The 13,552-nt window shown below is 46.2% G+C and overlaps 2 protein-coding genes across 2 annotated transcripts in view; one reads left to right on the forward strand and one right to left on the reverse strand.

Annotated features, from left to right (window-relative positions):
• The first annotated feature begins 42 nt into the window (after positions 1-42).
• On the forward strand, positions 43-11,846 carry ACAA1 (acetyl-CoA acyltransferase 1). Its single transcript, XM_040590967.1, has 12 exons — positions 43-271; positions 980-1,073; positions 1,368-1,425; positions 2,240-2,319; positions 2,779-2,821; positions 4,953-5,051; positions 5,471-5,551; positions 7,472-7,662; positions 7,766-7,945; positions 8,806-8,861; positions 9,668-9,813; positions 10,758-11,846. The coding sequence occupies exons 1-12, from the start codon at positions 62-64 to the stop codon at positions 10,831-10,833; spliced, it is 1,314 nt and encodes a 437-aa protein (XP_040446901.1). The 5' UTR covers positions 43-61; the 3' UTR covers positions 10,834-11,846.
• The window catches only part of DLEC1 (DLEC1 cilia and flagella associated protein), a 42,138-nt gene continuing 39,743 nt past the window's right edge, over positions 11,158-13,552 (reverse strand). Inside the window, exon 38 of the mRNA XM_040590966.1 lies at positions 11,158-13,026. Within this exon, the coding sequence (XP_040446900.1) occupies positions 12,903-13,026 (124 nt within the window). The 3' untranslated portion in view covers positions 11,158-12,902. The remainder of the gene's footprint in view (positions 13,027-13,552) is intronic.

Raw genomic sequence — 13,552 nt, forward strand, 5'->3', positions numbered from 1 at the left:
CATGCAAATGAGGGGGCGTGGCACGCAAACGAGGCTGCTCGCCGGGGGCGGCGGTGACAAGATGGCGGCGGGGTCGGGCGCGTCGCTGCGTCGGGTGCAGCTGGTGCTGGGGCACCTCGCCCCTTCCCCCCCGGGCCCCGGCACCGGCCTGCGGGCCGCGCCGTGCGGGAGCCGCGCCGGGGCCTCGCCGCGGGCCGCCAGCCCCGACGATGTGGTGGTGGTGCACGGGCGGAGGACCGCCATCGGCCGCGCCAAGCGCGGCGCCTTCAAGGTACGGCCCGGGGGCCCTGCCCGCCCGCGGCACCTCCGCCGCGCCCCGCGGGCGCCCCTGCTCGCCGCCGCTGCGCTCGGGCTGGGTGCGCGGCGCCGCCTGCCCGCAGCCCCCGGCGCTGCCTCGGGACCCCCTGAGGGGCCGCGGCGCCTCACGGCTTCCGCGCCGGGGCTGCGCGGCCCGGGTGCCGCCACCGCCACCCCGAACGCCGGGCCAGAGCCGCGCGTGTCCTGGCTCCCCTTGAGGCCTGGGGTCTCTGCGCCTGGCACGGCCCGGTGGGGCCTCGTCCTCCTGCGTGGCGACGGCAGCGCCCGCGTCCGACCGCCGCGATGGCCCGGAGGATGGGCATTGCTTGGTCAAACCCAGTTCCTGTGCTGGGGGTCATCTCCCTGTCACAGAACAGACGGGGGGGCTCAGCTTGCAGAGGCTTGGCACCGGACTGGCCGCAGGTTGGTCCCGCAGGCCCTGCAAGGCATGCTCGTGTGAAACCGGGAGGGACGGGAGCAGGGTTAGGGCGTTAGTGCTTGAAAGCTCCCTGGGGTAAAGAACGCGTGGAGAAATTCCACGTTTGTAGGGAAACCACCACCGTCCTGGGGCGAGGACTGGAGTAAAGCCGCCCGAGCACGGTACGCCAGCACGCTGAGGGCAAACAGGTGACGGGGCAGCTGCTGGTGTTCCTTGGGCAGCGCTAATTGCCTGTGCTTTCAGGATACTACACCCGATGAACTGCTCTCCGCCGTTATGACAGCTGTCCTTCGAGATGTCAGCCTTCGTCCTGAGGCCCTGGGAGACATCTGTGTGGGTGAGCGCGCAGCCTCTGTCCAGACTTGGAAGCTCCTGGCCCAGGTAGCTCTGTGGGACAGGTGGCTCCTGGTGTCCCATGGGGTCCTGCAAGTACCGTGGGGCTGGAAGGGGTTAGTGCATAGCGTTAGGTTTGTGAAATCAGTGTGTCCTTCACGACTCCTCTGTCCAGTGGTGGGGCTCTCATCCAGGTGCTGGATGCACCAAGCCGTGGGGATGCTAACATCCCTCTGACTGCCACCGCAAACAGCGAGGGGAGTGCACCCGATTGACTGAATCATATCTTTGCATTCAGGAAACGTGCTGCAGCCTGGAGCTGGCGCTTTGATTGCAAGAGTTGCACAGTTTCTAAGGTAAACTCTCAATCAGATCAAGGTTCTTCCTCTCCTTTTTGGTCCTCCGCCACGGCGCAGCACTGGGTCAGAGGATTTGACGAGTCTTATGCGCTCCTAGGAAGTTACAGCAAATCACCCTCTGCCTAGGAATTAGACTCTGATGGAGCAGTTGGAGAATCCTGATGGGAAAGGGACAGGGAGGCAGAAGTGAGGCTGTTCAACCTGTGTTGAGCCTCTGAACAGGAGATCTTGTTCTGTGGGCTCCCAGCTGCACCTGCTGCTTCTCTGTGCTGCGAGGCTGTGCTGCTCTGCTCTGCATGGTCCGAAACCCGTGGAGTTGTCTCTGGTCCTCCTGTTCACTTCCCAGTGCTGGTGGTCGATGGCTCATATTGAGCTGGATCCCAGCTTCCAAATATGCCAGCCAGTGTCTATTGTCAAGTGACGTTTGCTTCTGTAAACCGGTGTACAGCTACTACGTTGGAGGGTGCGCACACAGCCTACCAGTAATTACAAATGTTGCAGAGCTTGTCAGTATTCCTGGCCCCGATCAGACCTCGGGAGCTAGGCACACAGGAGGGCCCTGCATACAGAGGATCTTCTGAAGACAGACCTGTGGGGAAGCAGCACTCGGAGCCGCTTCCAAATCAAGTGTGGAAGTTAGCTATGAACTTTGCTTTCTCTTGTTGACCAAGAGGTCAAGAAATGTATAAAGGGATTTGTCTTGAACTTGAGGGTTAAAGTTTAATCAAGTGGCTTAATGCTGTCTTTAGAGCTTTGGTTTATTGCGTGGATTTCATCACTGAATCTTTGCCAACACTGTCTTATTTTCTAGTGGTATTCCAGAGACGGTGCCATGCTCCAGCGTGAACCGGCAGTGCTCCTCTGGGCTACAGGCCATTATCAACATAGCTGGTACGTGTTAGGGGCACTTGGATCAGAGTCGATGCCTGCCGCACCCCAATCGCTCATTTCTCCTGCCCTCCGCTCTCTCTGAGCAGTAAAAGTAGAGGCAATGTCTTCTGTTGCTGGGAATTTTCAGCGTGTTGCTAGTTGAATACTTTTGTATCCTTCAGTGGCCAAGTTTACCCACAGAGAAGTAACTTGATTTTCTGAGGATAAGTCCTACCATCGCTTTCATATCGGGCAGCTTCTGGAAGGGTCCCTCTGGTCCTCTCTGGTTGCGTGTCAGGTCACAGTTAGTCTTCAGCCCCATCGGCTCCTTGACCTGGTTCACGTTCTGGCAGGCAGGAGGGCGGAGGGAATGGCCCATTTGGCTGCAGTGGGTGCCTCAGGTGTTCGTGAAACCGCAGCCGGACTGGAAACGCTTTTGCAGCTGCTGATAGTAAGAATGTTTATGTACTGCTGTTACAGGTGGCATCCGAAATGGATCGTATGACATTGGCTTGGCCTGTGGGTAAGAAAGTCTTTTTATGGTACTTGCCTAGGCTTCCTGAAGGTAGCACTGTCCTGCTGCAGCAGCTCTTGTGTGAGGTATTAGAATCCCCTTCCAATCACACCTGTCCCACCTGCACCCCCCCCCGCCCCAGCCAAGGAAACAGATGGTGTCCTCATGTGACAAATGAGTGAATAAACTCTAAAATTAGGACCTGAGTTTAAGTGTGGAACTGCAGATGTAATTTGTGCCATTCCAGAGGCTGCTGAGTACTTTTGGCAGATTGGGTTATCTTAAAGGGTCTGAGGGAGGGTGCTTGAAAATCCTTTAATTCTCCTGGAAGTTTTGGTCTTGGTGACATGTCTGCTGGGGTTGCAATAAGAGGCTGTGTATGTCTTACAAGCATGCAAAAAGCCTGTCCGCTGTCCCTGTTGTAGCATACTACTTGTGTGCAGAGGTCTGACAGCCTGAAAGAACCTGCCATTATTAGCTTTTTAATTAATCTCCAATTAACTGGTGCCTTGGAAATCCAGCAGCTCTCTTGGATAAAGAAATGAATGCCCTACCCATGCTAATAACTGTCCTACATACTTACAGGAGATGTTCTTCTGCAGTGGACAGGCATGCTGTTCTTTGCTTCACTCCTAACATCATAAGTGTTTATTTTTTAGAGGATTACATAACTGTTAGGTTAGCTTTGGAGAAATGCTAGTGACCACATTCACACTCATTTCAGAAGAATGAATAAAAAAAAAAAAAAAAATATTCCGTAATCCTGAGGCTGAAATATTGGATTTCTCTTTTTCTTTACCTTGGTAACTCTCAGTCTGTCTTGAATTGTTAGTGTACACAGTCATCCAGTAGTCCTTAGGAAGATGTTTATATTTACAACTTTTTAGCACCTGCATGTACCTGGTTGAGCAAGATCTGATGCTGCTGCGAAATGAACAGCTCAGCAAGTCAGACGTGTTCCTCCGATGTAGGCAGAACACTTGGTGTTCACAAGGAATGCTTGTGTTTGAACACGAGGCTTTTCACTCGTTCACTTTAACACACTTGTTCCCAGAAGTTGCTTGGTGATGTCCACCAAAATGATACGCTTAAAGGTACTGAAAGGCTCAAAGGGTTTGGGATCCAGCCTTTGCCTGCTGGGTATGCAAGCCACTGGGTTTCATTGTGGGAGGTTTTCTGGCCTCTAACCTGCAGGGTCCTTCATGAAGACATAAAATAGCTTTTGTGAGTTGGGTTTATCCCAAGTTGTGCTCTTCCTCCGAGCGGACGCGTGCACTCTGTAGGTGAAGGGATACTGGATGACAACACAAAACGCAGTAGCTGTGGTTTGCTCTTACTTAAAACCTGATTCTATACCTTCATTCAGGGAGTAGATGCAGCTGCAGTCAAGTAATGCAGTGTCTCATAGTAAAGTTAGTTTAAATGCCTGAGAGTACTGCTTGGTGGAAACCAAACTTATTTTCTGCTTGTCTTGCATTTTCCAGGAATAGTTTCTCAGTTATTTACTCTTCATGAGTGTGTGTATTTGTGTGGTGCAGAGTAGAATTCAAACCCTTTCCCCATCGTAAGCTTCATGATCTAGGCTAACTTTACAAAAGCTCACTGGTCTTTTGTACCCAGTGATGTCTGGGTATTTCTGCGGTAAATTTGGATGTTTTAAATCTGTTAACTCATTTGTAGGTCAAAATCTGCAGCCTCTGGGATCCATGTCTTAAATTCTTTGTGTTGTGAAATACAAATGGCATAACTCTGTCATGGTTTGCTTAATACTTCTATTAAACTGCCAACCCGTTCTTAAGCTGTAAGTGGCATTTTTATGGCACGTAACAATGGACAAATGTGCCAGAATCATTAGCAATTCCTTCCTGGCTGCAGAAACGCGAGAAGTTAGCTGTTGACGTTGGTGTCCTATGCTAGTGAAGCAAGGACCAATTTAATCTAGCAATCTGTTTTCATTTCGTGGTAATTCTTATATTGATGAGCTGCTGCCTCAGCCAGTTCTTAATTACTAGCTGCATTTCTATAGGATAATAGGAAAGCATGTTGTCAAGATACTGAGTTTTGATAGTCTTAATGGAGCAATTACCACAAAGTTAGTATGAAAGCACTGGTTGCAAATTCAAATTTTTCCTGTGTTTAGGGTGGAAACGATGTCCCTCAGAAGTGCAAATAACCCTGGTGATATCAGTTCCAGCATGATGGAAAACAGCAAAGCTCGAGATTGCCTTATTCCTATGGGGTAAGTGTTTCCTCTTCCCCAGGGTTTAAGGGTTTTCTAGATGGCCTGTCTTCTCAGTTACCATATTGTTTCAAATCAATCTGAATGCGGTGATCTTGGATCTGTATGTCAGCATCCTCCTAGGTTGTGGTAGAAGATGAATTATGTGAAATGGGAGAAGATCAGCAACTCTAATGAAAGATTTCCTTGTCTTCTGTCTTAAGCTCAGCAGCTTAATGAGCAAGGAAAATGGATTTGAACCTTGTTTTGATCCTAGATTTGATTCAGGATTTGCTTCTGCCAGGCAGCTCTAGGTTGAGAAGGCAGCAAATAGCTTTCAGACTAAAGCAAATGCTTGTACTTGTGTTGTGTTAGTAAAAGCCAACTGCAGCTCCGTTAGTTGTGTCACTGGATTAATTCTGTGACATTGTTTTCCCCAGAATAACTTCAGAAAATGTGGCAGAGAAATTTGGAGTTTCCCGAAAGAAGCAGGATGCCTTTGCCTTGGCTTCCCAGCAAAAGTAAATGCTTTTTTCTTTTCTCTCTTTTTTTTTTTTTTTGTTGTGTGTTTTTTTTCCTAACCTTTTGATTAAGGAATAAATAGATAGAAGACACATTGGTACTTCCCAGGAGTGGTTAAGTGCAGCCTTCATGTTGCCTCCAAACCTTAGTAGTGAGTAAAGAAGCTTGAGATGGTCAGAGCGAAGATCAGTGCATGTCCTGGGTTGTGTGATAAGGAAACGCGAGTCCAGAGCTGTGTGACTACTCTTGTGCACGTACCATCGAGCTTGTGAGCCCTGAGCAGTGAATGCCCCTGTTCTTCAGCATCCAAAGGATACAACCTCTGTGACATTTCTGAAATGAATGTATGGTGCAGGATTTTCGTAGTGGCTTTGGCTCGCTATGATTTGAAACTGAACATGGGAGTGACAGCAGAAGTAACCTGTCCTAAGAGGGAATATTTAAATGTAGCCATTTTCAGAGAACTGCCGAGTTTGAGAAGAGTGGCTTGTCTTCACTGCAGGTGTTTGGCTCTAAGTGAGCCCAGTCCTACCTCTAATAACCTTCCTCTTCAGTTAAATCGCTGCCAAAGTCAACTGACCCCTGGAATCTGTGGAGCTGTACTGGCAGTCCAGTGGCATGTGATCTGTTAAAGTTGCTGCCATCAAAGAGTTAAACTAACTTTCAGAGCTCTGTTTAAGCATCGCCCCGGTCCAATTATTTATCTAATACAGGAAGCCACTGCACAGGCCAGTTAACCTTTAAATTCTGGCCCTGCTTCTCAGGGAACTTGGCATGCCAGCCTTTCTCACTGACATTGAACTGATAACACAAAAGGGTATGTGAACGCGATCCTCGCCTCTCACATGAGGAAAGGGGTGATTTTCTGGCCTCAGTCTCAGGATGTCTGCAGAGTTACTGATCTTCCTTCAGCACTTTGCTCAAATGCTCGATTACCTGGAAATATTTTCATTTTATTATTAAAAGTGTGAAGCGATGAGTGGGTAAAACAAGCTTTCACTCTCTAATTCATTATTCCCTGGAAAGGGTGCTCTGCTGCTGGCAGGTAAATCATCTAAATGAGCTCTACAGGGGAGGTTTTTGAAATACCATATTGATATGGAAGATTAAAACTGTGTGCCCTGAGCTAATTCTAATTTAGCTAATTGCATTCTGCCTACTTATATCAGTCTGGTCGTATCGGTTGTTCCCTGCTGCTAATACTGCTGTCTCACGGACCGGACCCCATCTTTGCCACATCTTTAATGCTAAATTAAGTGATAACCTTCTACATAGTCACACTGAACTATGCACCATACATTGCAGTCATTTGGAGTTAAAAGGTTATATTTAAATGCCAGAAGATTATACCTGAAGTCTGTGGTCTAAAGCTGAACTTGTCTTTAGTAGGACAAAACAAGGAATGAGTGAAACTTTAGCCATTCCTTATCTTCTTAGAAATTATTAGCATTATGTGGAGGCTTAGCCCACTTGCCCTGTTTAGACTCTCAAAAATAAAAATTGATTTTTGAACATCTTTTGGTGTTCTTTGAACATTTATTTTCTTACGGTTGTGATGTGATTGTACCACTGGATAAGTACAGCTTCGTGCTGCGGACTGGTAGTGGTCAGTCAGTCACAAAGGTGTTGATGGGAACAGAATGGGGATCTTGCTCAGAAGTGTGTGATCCTGTGATCCAGGTTTGGGGAGAATGCCCATAATGTTAGCGATATTTTTCCTGTGGTGTAGAGGTAAGAAGTCTGCCTTCCCGTGGTTGGAAGTAATTATTCACCGTTTATCTTGTCTACTACTGGGTGATGATGTACCTGTGTACCAAGTCACACCTTAGTTCATTCTCTTACTAAGTGGTTTCCTTGACATTAATTCTCTTGCAGTTTTCCTCCAGAATATTTTAACCTTGCATACTCTTCTTCAACAGAGCAGCAAAAGCTCAGCAGATGGGACTGTTTAAAACTGAGATTGTTCCAGTGAAGACCACTGTTCTTGATAATCAGGGCAAGCAAAAAACAATCACTGTGGACCAAGATGAAGGGATTAGGCCCTCCACGACGCTGGAAGGCTTGGCAAAGCTGAAGCCTGCCTTCAAAGAGGATGGGAGCACTACAGCAGGTCAGCTCTCTTGTTAAATTTGTGTTCTTCCTGTAGTTTTCTTGCCTTGAATGTGCTTAGGCAAAAAAAAAAAAAAAAGGTGTTAATAGATCTCTTCCAACAGGTAATGCCAGCCAGGTGAGCGATGGAGCAGCTGCGGTTCTCCTGGCAAAACGCTCAAAAGCAGCACAGCTGGGACTGCCCGTCCTGGGGGTGCTCAGGTCCTTTGCTGTCGTTGGAGTCCCGCCCGATGTTATGGGCATCGGACCAGCCTATGCAATCCCTGTTGCTGTGGAAAAGGCGGGTGAGAACCACTTGTCATTCATACAGTGTTTGGTACAAGGCAAATCAGACTCTGTGAGCTGAAATTTAAGACTGTATTTATTCAAGCATGTGCAGCTATCAGCCGCAGGAACAGCAAGCTTAAATTCAAAACCTTCGAAGAGATCCTGCCTCGGATTCCTGTAATAGTGTTCACTTGTACTCATGTATGAATTGTCATCTGCTCACCTTTGAGAAGCTCCAGATTCAATCCCTGCACAGTCTCAGCCACAGTTAACATGTGGCAAGTGATTTAGCCTTCATTTAGTTCTGTTTTCTCTTCCTTAATGTGATCAACGTGTGGGGTTTGTGTTTGGTCTGTGGTTGTGGTTGTTTTTTTTCTTTATAATTTTGGCATCTGATGAGTGGAACAGGCTTGCCTCAGAGTTCTTACCATACTCATTAGGCTCATTTATAGCTGATGATTATTGTTGTGTCCACCTGTGTCGTTGCTATGGTCTCCTGCTCACCTATAGTTTTATTTTTAAGTCCTGAAATACCCTTCAATCTTTAATCCCTCTACAAAGAAATCACATTTAATCTAAGGAAGACTTGGGAAATTTGGTGACACGATACTATGAACTGTGACATTTTGCAGTCTTTAGACATTGTTGTACATAAACATGAGTACAAGTGTAGATAGCCCATGTGGAGCCAAGGTCCCCCTCGTTTTGTCATGAGTGGAGTAGAACTAGAATTCAAAAAGGGGAGGCTGTGAGTGCATTACTCTCTTTGTTTTTTGGTGGTTTTTTTTTTACTTTAATTTACAAGTAAATTACTTTACTTGATGGAGTCATAAGGCAAAAATATCTCCTTTTAAATCCTGACTTTTCTGAACCATAGGTCTGACTCTGAATGACATTGATATATATGAAATCAATGAAGCCTTTGCAAGCCAGGTGAGTGAGCGTCCTGTTTGAGCTGTACAATTCTTGGTCACTGAGTATATTTCAGCTTGGTCTCCCAATTAAGATTTGAACTTGTTCCACATATTACATCTTCAGCCCAATGTTAGTGGCACACACAGATTATTTTCCCTTTTCTTCAAGTAAAAATAAGCAGGGCATTGCTTACACAGCTTAATATTTTAAAAACCCCAAACAAACAAACAAAAAATCCCAAAACACAGAAAAATATGTCCAGTGGATAAGAATATAATCTTCACTATCAGAGCCTCATACCAACTTGCAAGCTCTGTTTCACAAGGGCTGTAATTTGTTACTGGGTGATGTCAGTGTGCATGTGTTGGCACTCGCTAATTTGGAAGTCCTTGGTAGAAACTTCGCTGCTGTGTCTTCCACAGATCCGTGACATGCCTGTCAGAAAGCATGAGGGCTCGGTTTGAGATGAAGCAGATAGGCTTAGCTCACTTCTGTGTGCTTTCGATTTGTAATTCGTTCTACTCCTTTCCACTGGGAAAGATGGTCTAGCCAGAGTCAGGCCTCTAAGTACTAACTGTAATGCTTTAAGAGCAGCTGACACGATGTGGAGTTTGTGTAATAACAAACATAGTTTGAGCTAAATTAATTTTAAACACAAATATTTTGAAGACCCTAGAGCTGCCAAGGGTAGTTTGTGGTCTGTCTTTATGTATGGATGAGACCACCAGTCTTCTCTGCAGCGCTCTCAGCTCTCTATTGCAGCAGCGCTGGGAACTACTGAAGGCGTAAGCATCTTGATGAAACCATTCTGTCTGTCTTTCTAGGCCGTGTACTGTGTTGAAAAGCTGGGCATTCCCATGGAGAAGGTCAACCCCCTGGGCGGAGCAATAGCACTGGGGCACCCACTGGGCTGTACTGGTGCTCGTCAAGTTGTCACTTTGCTCAATGAATTGAAGCGCAGAGGGAAAAGGTGAGCGCTGAGGAACAGTATTAGCCCCAGTGTGTAAGTACTGTGGGCTCAGAAGTAAGCCAGCAGTTTGGGTGTGCCTTCTCCGTGCCTTTGATAGCTTTGACCATGAATTCCTGACGGCTCTCTGCAGGGGCAGGGCTGTCTGCTGTCGTGCTGCCCACCAAGGCAGAGTCTCTCCTGGTCCTTGGCAGCAAGTCAGCGGTCAGAGCTGGAGGGCTGGCGGCTCTGCGAGGCTGGGCTGCATCAGGCTTCGTGGCAGTCTGGTGCCAGCCCTCTGCCTAGGCTGCGGGCTTTTCCCGACGTGTGGAAGAAACCCAGTAGCTGCTGCTGGCTGGCTGTGCCACTGCTCCCTCTGGGCTGGCACATACAGTGTCACTGGACTGCACCTTAGGATGCACCAGGCCTGGAGGGGAGGGTGATGGCGATGGCAAGCTGTTAATTGCCAGGCAAACTGGGCAGTAACAGTAAACCGCCTCAGACTGAAGTGGAAGAACTTGCTCTGAAATGAAGCTTTCCACTCTGTTTTTCCAGAAATCCAACTGCACGTCATCTGACTACCCGCATTTACCTTGAACTTTTACATAGCAAAGCCACGTGAAGGGCAGTGGTAGGAGGCAGGAAAGGAAGAGTTTCTTCCTCAACCCACCTGAAACAAAGAGTTGTCCTAGATCAACCTTGCTGCTAGGATGTGTGAGGCAGGTGGGTAAGGAACTTGCTTCTGGGACACCACTCCTGTGCAGAAAGGAGGCAGAGAAATGGGTGTCGCTTCGCAGAGCATGTGGATACACTGCAGGAACTCTAGAGCACTGGGACCCCTTAGGTTAGGATCTCTTGGTGACACAGGAGAGCAGTGGGTAGCTCAAATTTATGTGTTTTTTTTAATCCCCCAAGATGATCTAAACTGATCTGTCTTTTTACTAATTCCATGTGTTCTTTCCTTTCAGAGCATACGGTGTTGTATCAATGTGCATTGGAACGGGCATGGGTGCTGCAGCAGTGTTTGAGTACCCAGGGAACTAAACTCCAGCGTGCTGACAAAACAACGCAGCAGCTAATTCTCTGCCTTCTCTATTAATAGCAAATGATTTGCACTTTGAAGTCAAGTGGATTCAGGGATTTGTTACCACATCTACAAATTTTAGGCACAAATTGTAGAGTAAATTGTGCAGAGCTACTAAGCAGGTGGGAAAATACAAAACTGGCAAATGGCATGCTGACGTGAGAAATCAGCTGAAATTCAACAGGCCCTTGTGTGGTGATGGCGAATGAGTATTTCTAATTTAATCCATTTCTCTATTCTGTGACTATTATTGGGGAGTAGTTGTTCATGGTACTTTTGTATGACAAACTGGCTAAAAGGGTTGCTCAAAAGAAGAATGAGTGCACATCTTTTCCAGGGTTTTCTTAAAAGATTTCGCCATCTTGCAAGAAGCTTGTTTTGAAAGCAGTGCAAGACTTCACATCATTTCCTTTACAACTGTGTCTGTCCTTTGCAAGTCATAAATTGGCTGTGTCTTAGATTGTGTCTGTGCTGGGAATGCACTGGAGCTTCCTACTTTTAACAAGCTGCTCTGAAGCCTCCAGTGGGGGAAAGTGGAAGGACTAGAATGTAATTTACACAGGAGGTGCCTGCTAGAGGGCAGGAATTTGAAAATGGCCATTCCATTTTTTATAACATACTTCTAATTATCAGCTTGTATGATGTTAACTTAGAGACAAGCTTATGCTTAATAATACTTGGCTACCACAAAACAGATTTCAGCCTTAATTTTACTGCAAGTACAACCTGAACTACACATACTACTACATCTCAGTACTTCAATGCTAACACAAATGTGTATTTAATCTTGAAAAGTTCTCCCTTACCTGTTCTCTCTGTTAGGAGCAGAAAGATCACTGAAACTCAGAGCTAATGGTTTGTAAAATAAATGTACACATAGTCTCTGACATGTTAGAAAAGTTTAAATTTGTAAAAGAAATTCTTGTCCTGGCTCTTGCTTTTGCACTTAATAGAATTGGGTTCTTGTGGTGTATTTGTTTTGTTTTTATGATGATTGTTAGTTGGTCATGATTAGTTAGAGCTATTTGATACTCTCACATTGCTGTGCTGTAGCCTGTCTCACTCACCCAGCGATCATACCTGCTGTTATTTTAAAGAAAAGAGATTAAATTATTTAGAGGGACTAAAGAGGTATTAGCATCCTCAAGGGTCTTTTTTTTTTTTTTCACACTGAGGTTCCTGTGTGTAAAATGAGTTCTCAGTGCTAGCACAAGTTTGTTTAAGCTAAAGTTAGGGTGAAGGTGGCTATCATGCATCTTTTGTTCCCCTCCAGCATGGATTGCAGCCCCCTCCTCCCCATACACACTGCCTTTAACAAAAACCTTTTATATTATGGGAGTGGCTCAGAAGTGGGAATTTCAGTGACCTTTAGCTAAAGTAATACTAAAAACATTTAAAGAGAAGTGTGAGTAAATGGGAACCATGTGGGGGGAAAGAATTAAAAGGAAGAAGGGTTCCTCCCTCTGTAGCTAAAGGGGATGTTCTCAATACCCAAACACGATGAAACATGCAGGTTGGTCATTTTCCAAGGAGTCCAGGGAAAGTTGGCTCTTCCCCTTTTCATGTAAGGCATCGAGAAAACAGCCTGGGGAGTGCTGGCCTGTTCACTAATTCTTGCTTTTATTATGTGTCATTGTCCGTTTTAATGTCAAACAAATAAACAAGGCATAACAAAAGCCACTTTTTAAAGGTACCAGCAGGCTTAACTGTAATTTGAGGCACACCGAGTTGCAGAAGGTTTTGGCCACAGCGTTACTGTAGCTGCTTTGCAATTTTAAACCAGTTCTTTGCAGAGCCTTGATTTGTGGGTAATGGTAAGCTTATCACAGCAATAAAAGTAATAGCACAGAATGAGATTATGACTTCTCTTTGAAGTAGCATAAGCTTTTTTTCCCCTCATAACTTAAAATTCTATTCTGCTAAAATTCCAGTCCATATTAAAACACTGAAGTAGACAAAAATACAGGCTTAACTGATGTCACATCTGCATCCAACCCATTACCTTGACATTTGTCCCACGTTTTCTTGCTTAAATTAAATCCAGGTCTTCATACTTTCCATCATATGTTCCCCGTCCCCTGACCTGTAACCTGCAAGGCTTCTCTCCCAGCACTCCAGTAATGGTCACGGTAGTTTCATATTCAATGTTGCTCCTAAAACACAGAGCAAAAACGATAGTTCAGTTACAGCTAGATGAACTCTGTGTTTAAGGATGAGATTAGTTATATTGCAGAGGAGAAAGGGGAGAATGTTGCCCTAAGACATAAACTGTGCCTAGTCACAAGCACTGGTCTCTCAGTGTTGAATGTTGAGTCTGCGGGTGGCAACCTGGCTTCATGGGGTCATGTCCCATGGCTACACCTTGGGTGCTTGAAAAGAACGGTCCAGCCTGTACCTGAAGTAAAGACCCTGGATTGCTAACTTCATGATTGAAAGAACAGCTTGAGTATCTTCCTACTTGTGAAATTATATTGTAGTTAAATAAATAAAATTAAACTCTGCTGGGGGCCAGTGGTTGGGAGCAAATTCCTGCACTGCCTCGATGTGAAAACGCGTCCCTGTGACAGACAGAGTTTGCAATGGGAATGTTTCTGTCAGCTCCCTTAAGACAAGGGGCAGTCAGTGGAGTCCAGGTTGTAAGCGAACATCAAAAAGCTTACAGCAAGTGTAGTTTTGCGC

The sequence above is a fragment of the Falco naumanni genome, chromosome 4, assembly GCF_017639655.2.
Source record: "Falco naumanni isolate bFalNau1 chromosome 4, bFalNau1.pat, whole genome shotgun sequence".
Lineage (NCBI taxonomy): Eukaryota > Metazoa > Chordata > Aves > Falconiformes > Falconidae > Falco > Falco naumanni.